Source organism: Tubulanus polymorphus, chromosome 1 (assembly GCF_964204645.1).
Source record: "Tubulanus polymorphus chromosome 1, tnTubPoly1.2, whole genome shotgun sequence".
NCBI lineage: Eukaryota > Metazoa > Nemertea > Palaeonemertea > Tubulaniformes > Tubulanidae > Tubulanus > Tubulanus polymorphus.
In genome coordinates this window covers 24,465,159-24,479,818 of record NC_134025.1, presented here as the reverse complement: position 1 = coordinate 24,479,818, position 14,660 = coordinate 24,465,159, and the positions used below count along the sequence as shown (strand labels likewise).

At 37.2% G+C, this 14,660-nt stretch overlaps 1 protein-coding gene across 3 annotated transcripts; it reads right to left on the bottom strand.

Annotated features, from left to right (window-relative positions):
• Window positions 1–4: 4 nt before the first annotated feature.
• Window positions 5–4,367, bottom strand: LOC141905181 (MPN domain-containing protein-like). 3 transcript variants are annotated; one of them, XM_074793987.1, is made up of 15 exons: window positions 4,348–4,367; window positions 3,381–3,615; window positions 3,104–3,250; window positions 2,952–3,026; window positions 2,779–2,867; window positions 2,655–2,680; window positions 2,486–2,585; window positions 2,314–2,410; window positions 2,143–2,215; window positions 1,974–2,050; window positions 1,667–1,835; window positions 1,349–1,419; window positions 998–1,087; window positions 819–911; window positions 5–708 (listed from the first exon to the last, which is right to left on the bottom strand). In XM_074793987.1, the coding sequence occupies exons 2-15, from the start codon at window positions 3,585–3,587 to the stop codon at window positions 616–618; spliced, it is 1,407 nt and encodes a 468-aa protein (XP_074650088.1). In that variant the 5' UTR covers window positions 3,588–3,615; window positions 4,348–4,367; the 3' UTR covers window positions 5–615. The 3 variants fall into 3 exon arrangements, with proteins under 3 accessions (XP_074650088.1, XP_074650072.1, XP_074650080.1); XM_074793971.1 differs by lacking the exon at window positions 4,348–4,367 and adding an exon at window positions 4,220–4,327; XM_074793979.1 differs by lacking the exon at window positions 4,348–4,367 and adding an exon at window positions 4,220–4,317 and having other exon boundaries at window positions 3,381–3,612.
• Between the last annotated feature and the right edge of the window lie 10,293 nt (window positions 4,368–14,660).

The window sequence follows — 14,660 nt, the reverse complement described above, 5'->3', positions numbered from 1 at the left end:
ACAGGACATAAATATATATATAAACTACAGACGATTGTAAAAGTTGAACATTAAAAGCGTAAAAATGGAATTGAAAGAATCATAATATACAACATGGAATGTCACAATAAGTATAATATAAACCAAATTGTAAAATCAGTAATTGTCATATTGAAGAAGTACAAATGGAATGCAATGCAATAAATACAGTGTGTATCAGTAAAATAATAATAACTTTTAAATTATCAAACCATATCAAGGCCTAAATTGTTTTATGTTTTCTGCTACTGACCCATTTCAATAGGCTAAAATGAAGCACAGGCTGCAATGAATTGAACAATTACATAAAATTCCTCGCAAACACAATCTAAAATACAAAAAATTTTTTCATCCATCATCTTAAAAATTCATTCATCATAACTTATTTCAATGCAAGTATTAGCAAAACATACTACTACAATATGAAAGGAATAGCCAACTTGCACTATATACTGGATACACTTCACATAAATTAAATACACAAATAATTTCTGAAATAATTCTTAGGCAGCTTTTAGTTTTAGGATGACATCATTCTAACCAAACTGAGTGAACATGTCAAGTCGCTTATTTCAATCCCTCACTACACTTCGAACACTATCCCATGTGGCTTCCGAGGGATACCAATAGATGCAAAGAATCCATAAACGAATTCGCTTGATCCTTGGGCAGTTTTCTGTTCAGAGATGACTAATAATAAAAAAGTTTTAATCAGCATTAGATATTAATTTCTTTATGTTAATAAAATACTGCTGTAGTATACGGGGTATGTCATCAACTAATCATGCAGTGAGATATACCTTCAGTTTTTCCAGATAAGTCATTTTCTTCTGCCACATATCTGACATGTTTATTTGATCCGCTGCTCCTCGATAGAAATCCGACAACCATTTCTAAAAAGAATTCATAATAAATGTATAAAGTCGAGAGCAGACACAATGCAGCTGACAATTAAAAAGCAAACAGCGAAGAAACGTACCATTTCATGAATAACATCTGGTGATAAGTAACAATCCTGACTGACATCATATGCCATATCTACTGGAATGCATTGATCTGTGTATGTGTGCTGTAAGAAAAATAATTGAAAATGTGAAACAATGCGCATAATTTTTACATAGAGTCAACCTCTAATATACCGCCCTTATATATACCACCACCACCAGGTTTTCTCAATGTACAACTCTATACAAATACATAGTAAAACACCCCCGATATACCGCCATTCTCTCTATACCGCCAAAATCGTTCTGCACCGATGTGGGCGGTATATCGGGGGTTGACTTATTCAGTTATGAGGAATAGAGGGATTACAAGTTCAAAACTTTACCTCAGTTGGTGGCATAACCCAGTATGCTCGAATTGATGACTCGCGTCCATATCTCAGGCAATGGAATGGAGCTGAAACAAAAAGATATACCATATGTTTATAGCATACCTGTTAGGTGTTTTAAAGTATAGCGCTATGACAATGTATGTTTTAAAGTATAGCGCTATGGAATGGAGCTGAAACAAAAGATATACCATATGTTTATAGTATATCTAAGTTGTTTTAAAGTATAGCGCTATGACAATTACATTCATCATGTTAAATGATAAAATATGTTCTTATTGCACAGGTGTTTAGAGAAGTGAATATCTAACTCACAGACAATGATACCGATGCATGGCTGGTAGACATTTCCTGCACCTTTCAAACACATCTGGTAATCTAACTGAGCTTGAACATCTTTCACAGTCGGATATGATTTACAAGTAGGATGGCTGTGATACCAGCCGACTAGAGACAAGCCTCTGCGATCCATACTCTGTTGGATCTGAATAACCAATGATTAAGCTTAACAAACTGAATAAAGTATGTACGCTAACTATCTAGCAGGTGGTTTTGGAAAGTAGGGAGCAGTACACAATAATGATAACCAGTACAAATTATATCGATATAACCATCCACTGACCTCTTCTTCAACTAGTGCAGCATTATCCTTGTCACCGAGCCTCGATCTGCAAGGAAATGCTTGATAAACCGTCATGTCTAAAAATACAAATCATCCAGATACTTTAAGCAGGCAATAATCATATACATATACACTGGATAGAAAATTTACAATGCTATAACTAGCTTACGATGTGTGTTTGGATCCCACTTTCCGCCGAGGTACCCGACAACTTCACTCGTGGTCAAATGAGAATGAAAATCCTGTGATGGTACATTAGAACGGAAATCAGTTATAATGAGATCGATCTGGATTTTATGCGAATATTTGAAAAAGCTTTGGTAATCACACGTAAACATACCATTATGAGCAAACAATTTGTTGTCGCCGTTATTGTAAATGGCTGTATTCTCCCAAGGTCTTCAAATTTGGCACATTCAACCAGTGTATGAGGGTCCCTAGAATGAAATACGAGTGAACGTTAAGTTATGAAAGTTAGTGAATAAGAATGAATTGACTATTTAAACGCTTACTTGCTGGCTAGTGATTTCCCTAAATTGCTGTGTTTAATCACTGTACGACTGTTATCCTCTTCAGGCAGTGAATTCGGTCCGGTCATAGACAGATCTAAAACTATAACAGAACATATTTTCAATAAAAGACGGAAATCGTGATTGCGAGAAAGGCCTATAATATACTTACTGCCCGCATCTTTTCTATCCCTCTCACTGAAAAAGAAAGATTGTTGTACTAACTCTTTAGGCTGGAATTGATTTTCATCTTTAGAAATAACTTAATCAGCATGACTGAGATTAAGTCAACTTACTCAAATTCTAATCTGGAGAAATCATCGTCACCAGTATCTGACCTGTAAGAATCGTGCCTTGGTGACTTGCCAACTGTTCGTGGAGGTGTCTACAACAAAACATTACATATTCAAACACCGTTTTCTTAACACCAATATTATCGCGACTTTGGCCGTGACTATCAACAACTCACTGGAGTTCGAAATCCTCTTTGTTTTCTGAACCAAATGGTCTTATATACATCCAGTTTTTTCCCTTTATATTTCACCTGAAAACAATGATAATAACTATGATAAGAGAATTGAAACTAAAACATAGTTTACAAATCTTAAAATTTGAACTCACAGATGCCCAGCCACAACCAGACTTCTTGGCAGGATTGACGACTTTCTTGCAGTAAATAGCCCATGAACTCGGTGATGTGAATATATCACCAGTTTCTAAATCCTTGATTCTTCCATCAATTAACAAATCGCCGAAGAATTTCTTTCTCTACAAAAAAGAAAACATCACTGGTTTAAGTAAGCAATTCATAAAACGTATTACCAGCCTGATACTGCCTGTTTACCTAAATACACATTGAACACAAACAAAAAAATAAGTATCATTACATATGGCTTACCAAATATTCAATAGTAAGAACTCCCTCCCCTGCTTCGATGATTCCATCTGACATAAGCATGGCAATAGTAACTCCGCGTCCGGTAATGGTGTGTCGGGGGGCTGGTGAAGCTTTTGCTGGCGTAGTACTGCGACTGGATGCTGCACTTGCGAGCAATTCGGCATCAGATATTTCTTCATCATCATCAGTAACGTTGTCCATCAGCATTTTGCAATCTTTGAATTATTTCTAGCTTCTTTGGAGTAAAAAATAAATAAAAACAAATATCCCATATATCCCATATATTTAAGCTGATGGCAACTATCAGGTGTTGATCTCAATTTTCTTTATCTTTCTGCATCTTTGTAAAATCTAGGCCCTAACAAACAACAATGTACTAGTTTATACTGAATACAAATTTGAATTATTTTCATTTTCCGCGCACACACAAAAAACAGTAACAAAGTACTTTCCATCCTGGTTCAAGGCTGTTAACGCATAAATTTCCCCCTTCAAAAAAATAAAAAAATTGTCGCCCCTTGTCACTTTTGGAATTTGGAAAGGCTTGATTAGTCATTAGACTAGTAAATTTGTTTTGTCATTATGAAAATTTCAAAAATCAATGAATCCACGATTAAAATATGCACATAGATATCGCCACTACACCTCAGAAAACGCTTTGATATCAACAAATATAATTTTTAGACTTGCATTAACGATAGGGCCTAAAATCTATTGATTCAATTAAATTCAATATTCTTTTTTATTTCTTTTGAACGAACATCCTTCATCTTCGTCCTGGACATTGCTCCCTAATAAATACACGACAATTTGGAAAAACTGCTTCGATCGCAGAGTACCTGTTAATGACTAGGTACGAAGTTCTTGGTCAACATAATCCAAACTCCAAATAAATACTTTTTGTAAGAGGTTAGGATGGGGGTTTCCAATTATGTTCTCGAGTTGTCGGAGAGGGGATTCTACCTACGCGAAGTGAGCATGCTATTCCATCCTCGTATTCAGATATAGTGTGTAAGCTTACACACTGAACAGCTGCATGTAGATACTGGTTGATGTGAAATGTATAACTCGGCATGACGGAGCGATGATGTGTATATATAGTACTGCATCAGTTACTGTAAATGCATGGCTAATCCTTCCCAGAATATTTCTGAATATGATGAAGTAAAAATCCGCAAACCTATTCTATCTAATGAAAATATTGGCCTATGCCCTACTCTCAGATCTCAAGGAAAATTTGGCAGTGTATTGTCCCAAAATTTGGACCTTAGCAAATACGCTATGGATCTTGAATTATCTAGACTCTCTATCTAAGATCCAGAATTCAAAAAGTTTGGTTTTCCCCACGATGAATTCAAAAAGTTATATTGATAACGGCTGCCTGTGGTAACTTCAAATGTCACCATACATTCCATGCGCCTCAGTCGGTCTTGGGAGAGTAAAAGAGACTTTCAATATTTTTTAGGAAATAGTTGTCAGACAATCAATTTCACGGATTGGTTAATTGATCCAAAGAAAAAAGACTTGATTATCGGCGCAAGGCTGTAATAAGTATCCTACTGTTTCCACCGGTTAAAGGTGTATTAGTTGAACTCGATCCCTAACTGACCAGCTTGAGTACGGTACGACCTTTTGATAATACCCGATCAGCCATCAAAAGCAGAAGCAGCGAGTGGCCGAAGGCGTCGTCTCCTAGACCGAAATTTCCTTCAAATTTTCTGGCTTTATTTGATTTCTAATAACACGTAGTCAGCGGTTCAGTTCTACAGTTCTGGATCCAGTTCTACTGAGTTTTGAATCCAATTGTTCCACAGTTGTATAAGCTGCTTAAAGTCTGCAACTGGTGAACAAACAGAATCAAATTATCGGCGTAAAATCACACAGACTTTTATTTACAGCAAATTTTCAAGACCCGTAACGGGACCATGGTAACATTTTTAACCATATGTTAACTAAACTGGAGGCAAATAGAACAAATAATCCTCCTGGATGAAATCAGAAAATCCCTGTCCAATACAACGCCCAGTTTAAGGTCCAGTTGTATCAGTCGTAGCCTACCTATAAAACGCTCAGTTTAAGGTCCAGTTAAGGCTTTGGTGCTCTGTGACCTCAGGTATTGATCTTTTAATCATTATTATTTCATGAAAATAAAAGTAAGGTTGGATATTCTTCCAACCACCTAGGGGTGACTTGAGACAGTGTCTCAAGTCACCCCAACTAAAGTTTTCAGTGCAATTTCATATGGGGTTACTTGATACAGGCCCGTCTCTAGTGACAGCATGCAAAAAGATTCCTGAATGTACAGGACCCAACCATGAGTCGGCCTATTATGCCTGCCTGGCTCTTAGTCTAGGGGGTTAAGAACTACTCATATATTCATTTTACTAAAATTCTGTGTCATCATTTTTTGTATGTTTCAAGTCATCCTTCACCTTGGGGTGACATGAGACAGTTGTTTCTGAATTTAAAAAAATTAGAAAATCATTAAACACATTTTTTCATCATGCCTAGAACTGAAGAGGGACCAATTGTTGTTCAAATAATCATCATTTGGGTAGATTGTTGGTGGTAGGTCCTCAAGCTGCATTTGATAAAATCACAAATAAGCGTCTCAAGTCACCCCGATTTACGGTATGTTAAGTTGGTCACAAAACTAAGTAGACTGGTGTGGCCCGGGCATCGGTGCTTTCCAACGTGAAGGCACCCCTTAATAGAAAATCAACCATCGTTCCGTTTGCAGGATTCGAATCTAATGGCAATAATTTCATTCTTTGACTTCTCGGCGGGAATGTCAAGTTACTTGTCATTGGTCAGTATTGTGTAATATGACGTCACACCGGTGTCGGTATATAAGGCCCGGTCACGGGGTCACTCTTTCCAGTTCGCCCATTTTCCGGTATGCTAAACTGCGTCCATTTTATTTTTTCTGTCGATGAAATGTTTCTTGATTGATTTAATATCTTGGTATTAATTATCTTCTTTTATCAATATTGCAGCCAGCAGCAGCAGCAGCAGCAGCAGCAGCAGCAGCAGCAGCAGCAGCAGCAGCAGCAGCAGCAGCAGCAGCAGCAGCAGCAGCAGCAGCAGCAGCAGCAGCAGCAGCAGCAGCAGCAGCAGCAGCAGCAGCAGCAGCAGCAGCAGCAGCAGCAGCAGCAGCAGCAGCAGCAGCAGCAGCAGCAGCAGCAGCAGCAGCAGCAGCAGCAGCAGCAGCAGCAGCAGCAGCAGCAGCAGCAGCAGCAGCAGCAGCAGCAGCAGCAGCAGAGAACCTACAACAAGAAGAACCGTCTACAACAGAACCTTCTACAACAGAACATTCTACAACAGAACATTCTACAACAGAACCTTCGACAACCGTGAGAACCTTCTACGGAACCTACAACAACGTCGACAACTAACTACAAAAACTACAACAATCATGTCATGTAACTTTTTATTCGACGTGCTGAAATCCGTACAGGTCGAGGTGCTGAAGAATGGCGGGGCACTCGACCTGTTCCTCAATTTAAGTAAGTTTTTACTCATTACCTTATCTCAATTAGTATGCCTCAAATATACTTACCTTGGTTATCTCAAATACACAACATATCTAGCACAAATCTCTGAAATTTCATTTAAATATTTCTCAAATCCGAAATCTTAAACTAGAATATCTAAACTGCTAAATACTTATCCAATTCTATTCAGATAATTTTTCTATTCATTTGAATACCTCAGTCACTTTGAAAGTTCAATTATTTCAACTCTTAATCTCAAAAGTGATCACAAAAATATCGACGTTTCAATATCTCAAATATATATTTTTTTTTCAATTTTACTGATCTTAAATATTTCATTCTAGGTAGAATCTAAATTATTCTATTGAAAAGTAAAAAATTTAGAAACATTTAATAAGGAAAGACAATTATTTCTATATCTGCAACAAAACAGTAAACTAACTGCAGTAATAACGATAAAACTATCCTTGATGTCTCGACATAGAATTTCCTTTCCGTCTCTCGACACAAATATTCACGGAACAAAATTGAATTGAATTTAATAGAATGTGACTCTGATGGATGGGATTTATTATAATGAACTTGAACTTGAACTTGAACTTGAACTTTAATTTTATTGCCCTATATAATACACAAGTTACATAGGAAATGACATGCAATAAAATATTAACATCAAAACACAGGGAAAACAGTACAAAGTGGACATACATTTAAAATCGCTTTTATAATGGATAACATAGGAATAGAGAATATTTACAAATAAAATATGTTAAACGTAAAACAAAATATAATACTACAGCAAGGAAACTAGGTGGCGATACAATCAAGTGAATATAATATAAAAGAATCAAAGTGTTGAACGGAGGGCAAGTAAAGAGTTAACTAGGTTACACATAAGGCTGGCAATTTCATAGTCTCCGTTGTTATAGGACATCAAAAATAGGAATTTATCGAAAACACAAAAAGACTCAAACTCTGTGAAACATACAAGTGAGGATAAAATGGAAACACTCGAGTAAAAAGTGGGATTCGTCCTCAACGACTTTATTTACAGTACAGTAGAGGCAAAATCTCTCATTGGCTGGTAAAAATGGACGACAGTGACGCCCCGTCTCGATTCTAAGCCGATGGGAACCGAGACGCAGTTTGGAAAATTCGCGTCTTTTAAGGAAAGAGTTCGAAATAATATATTTTTCTAGTTCAAAGCGTTTTTTAAAAAGTTTATAAGTTCTTAATTTGGGGTTGGAATTACTGTCGTTGATTTGAAATAGCCACGAGAGAAGGAAAAACTCATCGGAAAAGGTTCACTTCGAATCACGATTATAATCTATATGCTACTTTGCGATAGTAGATTTTTTTACTATCACTTAAAAATAAAAAATGCGTTCCTTTAAGAGGGGCACTCGGGATTTTTTGACTGCCTTCCGGAAGGCATGGAAGGCACCCTGGATCCGCCCCTGCACCTGGTTGTGGGAGAAAGTTTGAATAATTGCGCAACGTACAATAACAATGTACTAAATGTTAGTATAATCGATCTCTCATTTATTCATTATTTAATGATTTATATTGGTTTTTTTATGACGACGTAGATGAAAATGTGTTTATTCTATTTAGAATGAATTTGTTTGAAGCCGGCTATGAATTGGTTATGCAACGTCGCAGCACCGCTTCTGAGTTCAGCACCTGATACTAGGTAGTCAGTAGTGAGATTGGCCGCCTTCTTCATTACTACGGTTTAAGTACTATCAACCCACACCAACCCAGTTGCAGTGTATAATCATCCCAGTACCAGTGATACCAGCGCATCATCCCAGTACCAGTGATACCAGCGTATCAAGCCAGCACCAATGATACCAGTGCATCATCCCAGTACCAGTAATACCAGTACATCATTTCAGTACCAGTGATACCAGTTCATCATCCCAGTACCAGTGATACCACATCATCCCAGTACCAGTGATACCAGTGCATCATCCCAGTACCAGTGATACCAGTACATCATCCCAGTACCAGTGCATCAAACCAGCACCAATGATACCAGTGCATCATCCCAGTACCAGTGATACCAGCGCATCAAACCAGCACCAATGATACCAGTACATCATCCCAGTACCAGTGATACCAGTACATCATCCCAGTACCAGTGATACCAGTACATCATCCCAGTACCAGTGATACCAGTGCATCATCCCAGTACCAGTGATACCAGTACATCATCCCAGTACCAGTGATACCAGTGCATCATCCCAGTACCAGTGATACCAGTACATCATCCCAGTACCAGTGATACCAGTGCATCATCTCAGTACCAGTGATACCTGCGCATCAAGCCAGCACCAATAATACCAGTGCATCATCCCAGTACCAGTGATACCAGTGCATCATCCCAGTACCAGTGATACCAGTACATCATCCCAGTACCAGTGATACCAGTGCATCATCCCAGTACCAGTGATACCAGTACATCATCCCAGTACCAGTGATACCAGCGCATCAAGCCAGTACCAGTGATACCAGCACATCCACGCCCAGTACTTATTATTGTTAACTGTAGGCGCTGTCTGGTTATTCTACAAACTGCTGATTGTTGATTGTTTGGTTTCTATTGGTTTTGGTTTCTGTGAATACTTCAATAAAATGATAGAATAAAAAACATTTGAAATAAAATGATACATTGAGAAATCAGAATTGTCAGAATAGTTTTTTTTTGGTTGAAATTCAATATTCAGTAAACGAATCTTAAGTATTGGCCCTTATCAGATGGCGCCTAATAATCATTTGAGAACTCTAATGTATTCCTGGAACTAAGAGAACACTAATGCATTCCTGGAACTAAGAGAACTCTAACGCGTTGCTGGAACTTGGAGATGCGTTGCTGAAACTTGGGAGAACTCTAATGCATTGCTAGAACTTGGAGAACTCTGATGCGTTGCTGGAACATCCAGAAATCTAATGCTTTGCTGGAACTAGGTGAACTCTAACGCGTTGCCGGAACTTCGAGAACTCTATTGCGTTGCTGAAACTTGGGAGAACTCTAATGCGTTGCTAGAACTTGGAGAACTCTGATGCGTTGCTGGAACTTCCAAAACTCTAATGCGTTGCTGGAACTTGGTGAACTCTAGTGCGTTACTGAAACTTGGGTTACTCTAATGCCTTGCTCGAACTTGGAGAACTCTTAATGCGTTGCTGGAACTTGGACAACTCTTCTGCGTGTCAAGGCTTTGAGAATTCTTGTGTGTGCAACTGACCGTGTGTATGAACATATGTGTTCAATTTGAGATTTTTGATTTATTCATTTATTTTGATTTAAATAAAACAAGTTAGAATATCTTTGATCGCTTCTAAAGAATTGTTGATGTTGTTTTGAGGACGAACTGAAATGCAGCAGTCAGTTCCGTAGTGTGTTTGAATATCGACATGACATGATGACTGACCTTGATTTCTTCGTGTTGACTTCTTCGTGTTGACTTCTGTCGGTGTTGGTCAATTACAATGCATTTAAACTCGTTTGTTTTTGTAAATACCATATTTATTTCTATGAAATGACATGATCGATTCGTAGAGGAGCTGTATTCTCAACTTGGTGTAGAATAGAAAAACGAGGTGGAAAGTACTTGCGTTACCGGTTTATCTTGTCTTTTATTTGTTACATTGATGAATTATATTGATTTTGTGGCGCTTAATTGATTTAAAGGGCTTGTGATTGGTGTTTGATAATTGGTTTACCTTTGTTTACATGTAAATACATATTGAACTATTAATCACAACAACTAAAACCTATTCGTGGTTTAGTTGTTCACTACAAATTGTTTTTGTTATTTTTCTGTGATCTACAGTTGACTCTGCTCTCGGCTCTTTAACTCGAATCACACTAATCAATTATAGCATTGACTCGGACTCAGACACTTTCAAACTCAATCTATCGTCTGTACAATTACCTGTACTCACTTGTTTTAATTGATTTTAGTTAGAACTCGGTCTACTCATGCGCATTTAAACTTGATAGTCCCTGGGATTATATTTTCCAGTTTATTGATACATTAGGTGATAGAAAACTACAGTAAACCTCACACGGATTTTCACTACAACTAGTGCCAATCTAGCGGGTCTCTAGTTCCTGTAGGGCGGCCGGTTTACTGTAGCAGGGGCGGATCTAGGGGGTGAGGGTGGCTAGCCATCCTCTCTAATGCCTTCCGAAAGATTTAAAAGGGGATTTTTCGTTTAAATAGCTTATCTCATCATCACAGCAGTTGCAAGCATGTCTAAGGCTAAAAATTGATTTGGAACCTTGTTTCTGCTCTACCGAGCTTAAAAGTAGACCCGGCCGGCATGACTTTTTTTTTAAAATCGTGATCAATTTTACCATTACAGACCCGGTCGCTATATAAATGAACTGTATACAAATTTTATCATATTTTACAAATATGACCCAGCCGAGCTATAAGGCCATATTTTTCGTTCACAGCCATTCCGCTACGTAGGCCGTGAGTCGTTGTACATGAGTCGTCAATTTTCTCAATCATAATTATCTGAATTTTTTCCCAATCTGTCTCAAAAAATTCCCAAAACCAGTACCATGGCAAATTGTAAATTATGAATGACAAATGTTTGAGAAATGACTCACTCAAGTTTTCCCCCAATCAATCGTGCGGGTATCTCATAAAATTATCAACACCTCATCCAACTTTAGGAATGCCAATACACTTGCGTAGTAGGCATATTTAATAACAGTAAACTCGCTTCAGTGTTTACCGTAGAATACTCCGATCAGAACTCCAAGTAGCAACTCGTCAAGCTTTCGTTCATGAGATTTTACGTATTTATTTTCGACTCGCTGAATATTGCCCGGTTGGTAGAATATCCTTTTAGTAAGAACTCCAAACACAAACTGTCCTTTACATTAAAGATGATACGTTTTATACATTCTTCACTACAGACTAATGTTTTGCTAAACTGTTAATTACACCGATTAGTGTCAGACAGGTCTTTGCTCCGAGACATATAATTAACAACAAACTGACGAATTATTGGTTTGTCAACTAACTGAGCAAAAGAAACAATTCATGTCATTTTGTTTCGCTAAACATAATCAATGCCATAAACCAAATATCAAGATCGTGTCAATAACATCATTGACGAAAAGTGAAATCAATTCACCGGTAGCCTACTTAGGACAAAACTTAGTGTTCCCCGAGTGGCCTAAAAATCGTGCCATGATGCAATCGTGTATTGAAATATTTCGTTTTTTTACTATGATTAAATCAATGCATAGACATCTGCTTTACATCAACTTCAAACATCAAAGAACAGGGTCTCCTTCACAATATACTAGATTTTCAGAAAGCCTCAGGTTTCAGTTTAAGAGAAATTTGATTTTGAATTTTAATCTTTAAATATCGCGCCATGATGTAATCATGTATTGAAATGACGCGTTTTTAACTATGATAAATCAATGCACAGATATCTGCCTTAAATCAACTTAAAGAATAGAGTTTCCTTAATAATCTACTAAATTTTCAGAGAGCCTCAGGCTTCAGTTTTAGAGAAATTTTAATTTTAATTTTTAAATATCGCGCCATGCAATCATGTATCGAAATATTGCGTTTTTTACTTTGATCAAATCAATGCACAGACATCTGCCTTAAATTAACTTAAAGAATAGAGTTTCCTTAATAATATACTTCATTTTCAGGAAGCCTCAGGTTTTGGTTTTAGAGAAATTCGATTTTGAATTTTAATTTTTAAATATCGCGCCATGATGCAATCACGTATCGAAATATTGCATTTTTTTACTTTGATCAAATCAATGCACAGACATCTGCTTTACATCGACCTGGAGAATAGAGTCTCCTAAATAATATACTCAATTTTCAGAAAGCCTCAGGTTTTAGTTATAGAGAAATTTGATTTTAATCTTTCAATATCGCGCCATGATGCAATCGTGTATTGAGATGACGCGTTTTTAACTATGATCAAATCAATGCACAGACATCTGCTTTACATCGACCTGGAGAATAGAGTCTCCTAAATAATATACTCAATTTTCAGAAAGCCTCAGGTTTTAGTTTTAGAGAAATTAGATTTTGAATTTTAATTTTCAAATGTTGAGCCATGATGCAATCGTGCGTTGAAATACGCGTATTTTTTACTATGAACAAATCAAGACATATGCTTTGAAAATTAATTTGAAGAATAGAGATTTTCGTCAAATGCTCCATTTTCAAGAATTTTCAGGCTTTAGTTTTAGTGAAATTTGATCTTTCATTAGATTTTGTGCGCCATGACATCGCGTAGGCCTAGCTATTTAATTAATAAAACCAAATTGAACAATATGGTGTTTCCCCGTTCGGATTATTAATTTTCAGGTAGCCTAGTGTTTTACTTTTAGACATATTTGAATTTTAAAATTCAAATAACGCACCTTGTCACGCCATCGTACTGAAATAACAGGCATTATTGATGTAAGATACATTTCGATGAGAATCTATGAAATTTACGAAAATCATTCATATTTTAATTGAACAATAATGAATTATATAAAACAATTGAGCACTCTACTGCCCCGGTGACTTCATTGAATGATCGTCGTTTCGTCAGGTCAAAGCGTTGGGTATACATTTCACATCAACCAGTATCTACATGCAGCTGTTCAGTGTGTACTCGAATTCAAAATTCATTGCGTCCTTATAATTACAGATATTACATGAGACAGACATGGCAATAAAATAAAACACAAAGAGATACTGACAAATAACAAGAGAGAAAGAGTAAAAAACAAACAAACACATTTGAATAAACAGGCGCTTACAATGTTATTCAATAACAACATACAAATACAGGGAGACTATCAAATTATAATAATACATATAGGTATGTTGGAAGAATGATGGATATTACATGAAGATTATGAGACGATAGATATTATATAAGATTGAGCTATAAACATGTAATCTGACACTTTATCAAGTAGTGAGTAATATATAAGGTTGAAGGCAGACCCAAATAGGTATATATGTATATGTATTAGGATGGTTGAGATGGGTTTTTCTTTGGAGGCAAAGCTCGTTGACTAGTTGAGAGAATATGTCACCTATTTCACTGTCATTGTTGTTATATGCAATTAGGAAGAGGAATTTTTCATTGTCGGAGAGTTCAGAGAAAGAGGGAGCGATATCAATTATTCGTTCAAAAAAGGGATACGGGTGGAACAGAGTGTTGGGAAATGGACGAGAAAGTGTTCTTCCTCTACGGATGAGCTGAGGCACAGGGGACACACTATATCTGAATGCGAGGCTGGAATGACAGGCTCACTTCAGGATCGCTAAATACCGACCAAAACCGTCCAATACTGACCAAAATTTTGGATGGTGGGTTGGGCAAGCTTTCCGCTGGTCTCACTGTCTGTGACCATGAATTTTGAGGCGTTTTTACGAGCATCCGATTTTTGCGATCGATCGTAGGAACGCATTTACGAGCACCGATTTTTGCGATCGATTTCACGATCGGCGTTTTTACGAACACGATTTTCCGATCGATTTTTGAAATCGACCAACTCGCTCGGCGAGCGATTTGGCGATTTGATTTCCAAGATGGCGGCACCGGGTAGTTCAAAACCATACATTTTTTTCCTCAACGTCGCCATATTTATGTCATGTGATTAGCCAAATCCATCGTCATTTTTACGAACATTCGATTCGATCGTACGATCGGAGCAAATCGTTCACGAAATCGATCGCAAAAATCGGATGCTCGTAAAAACGCCTTTGGTTGGTTGGGCCAGGCGATG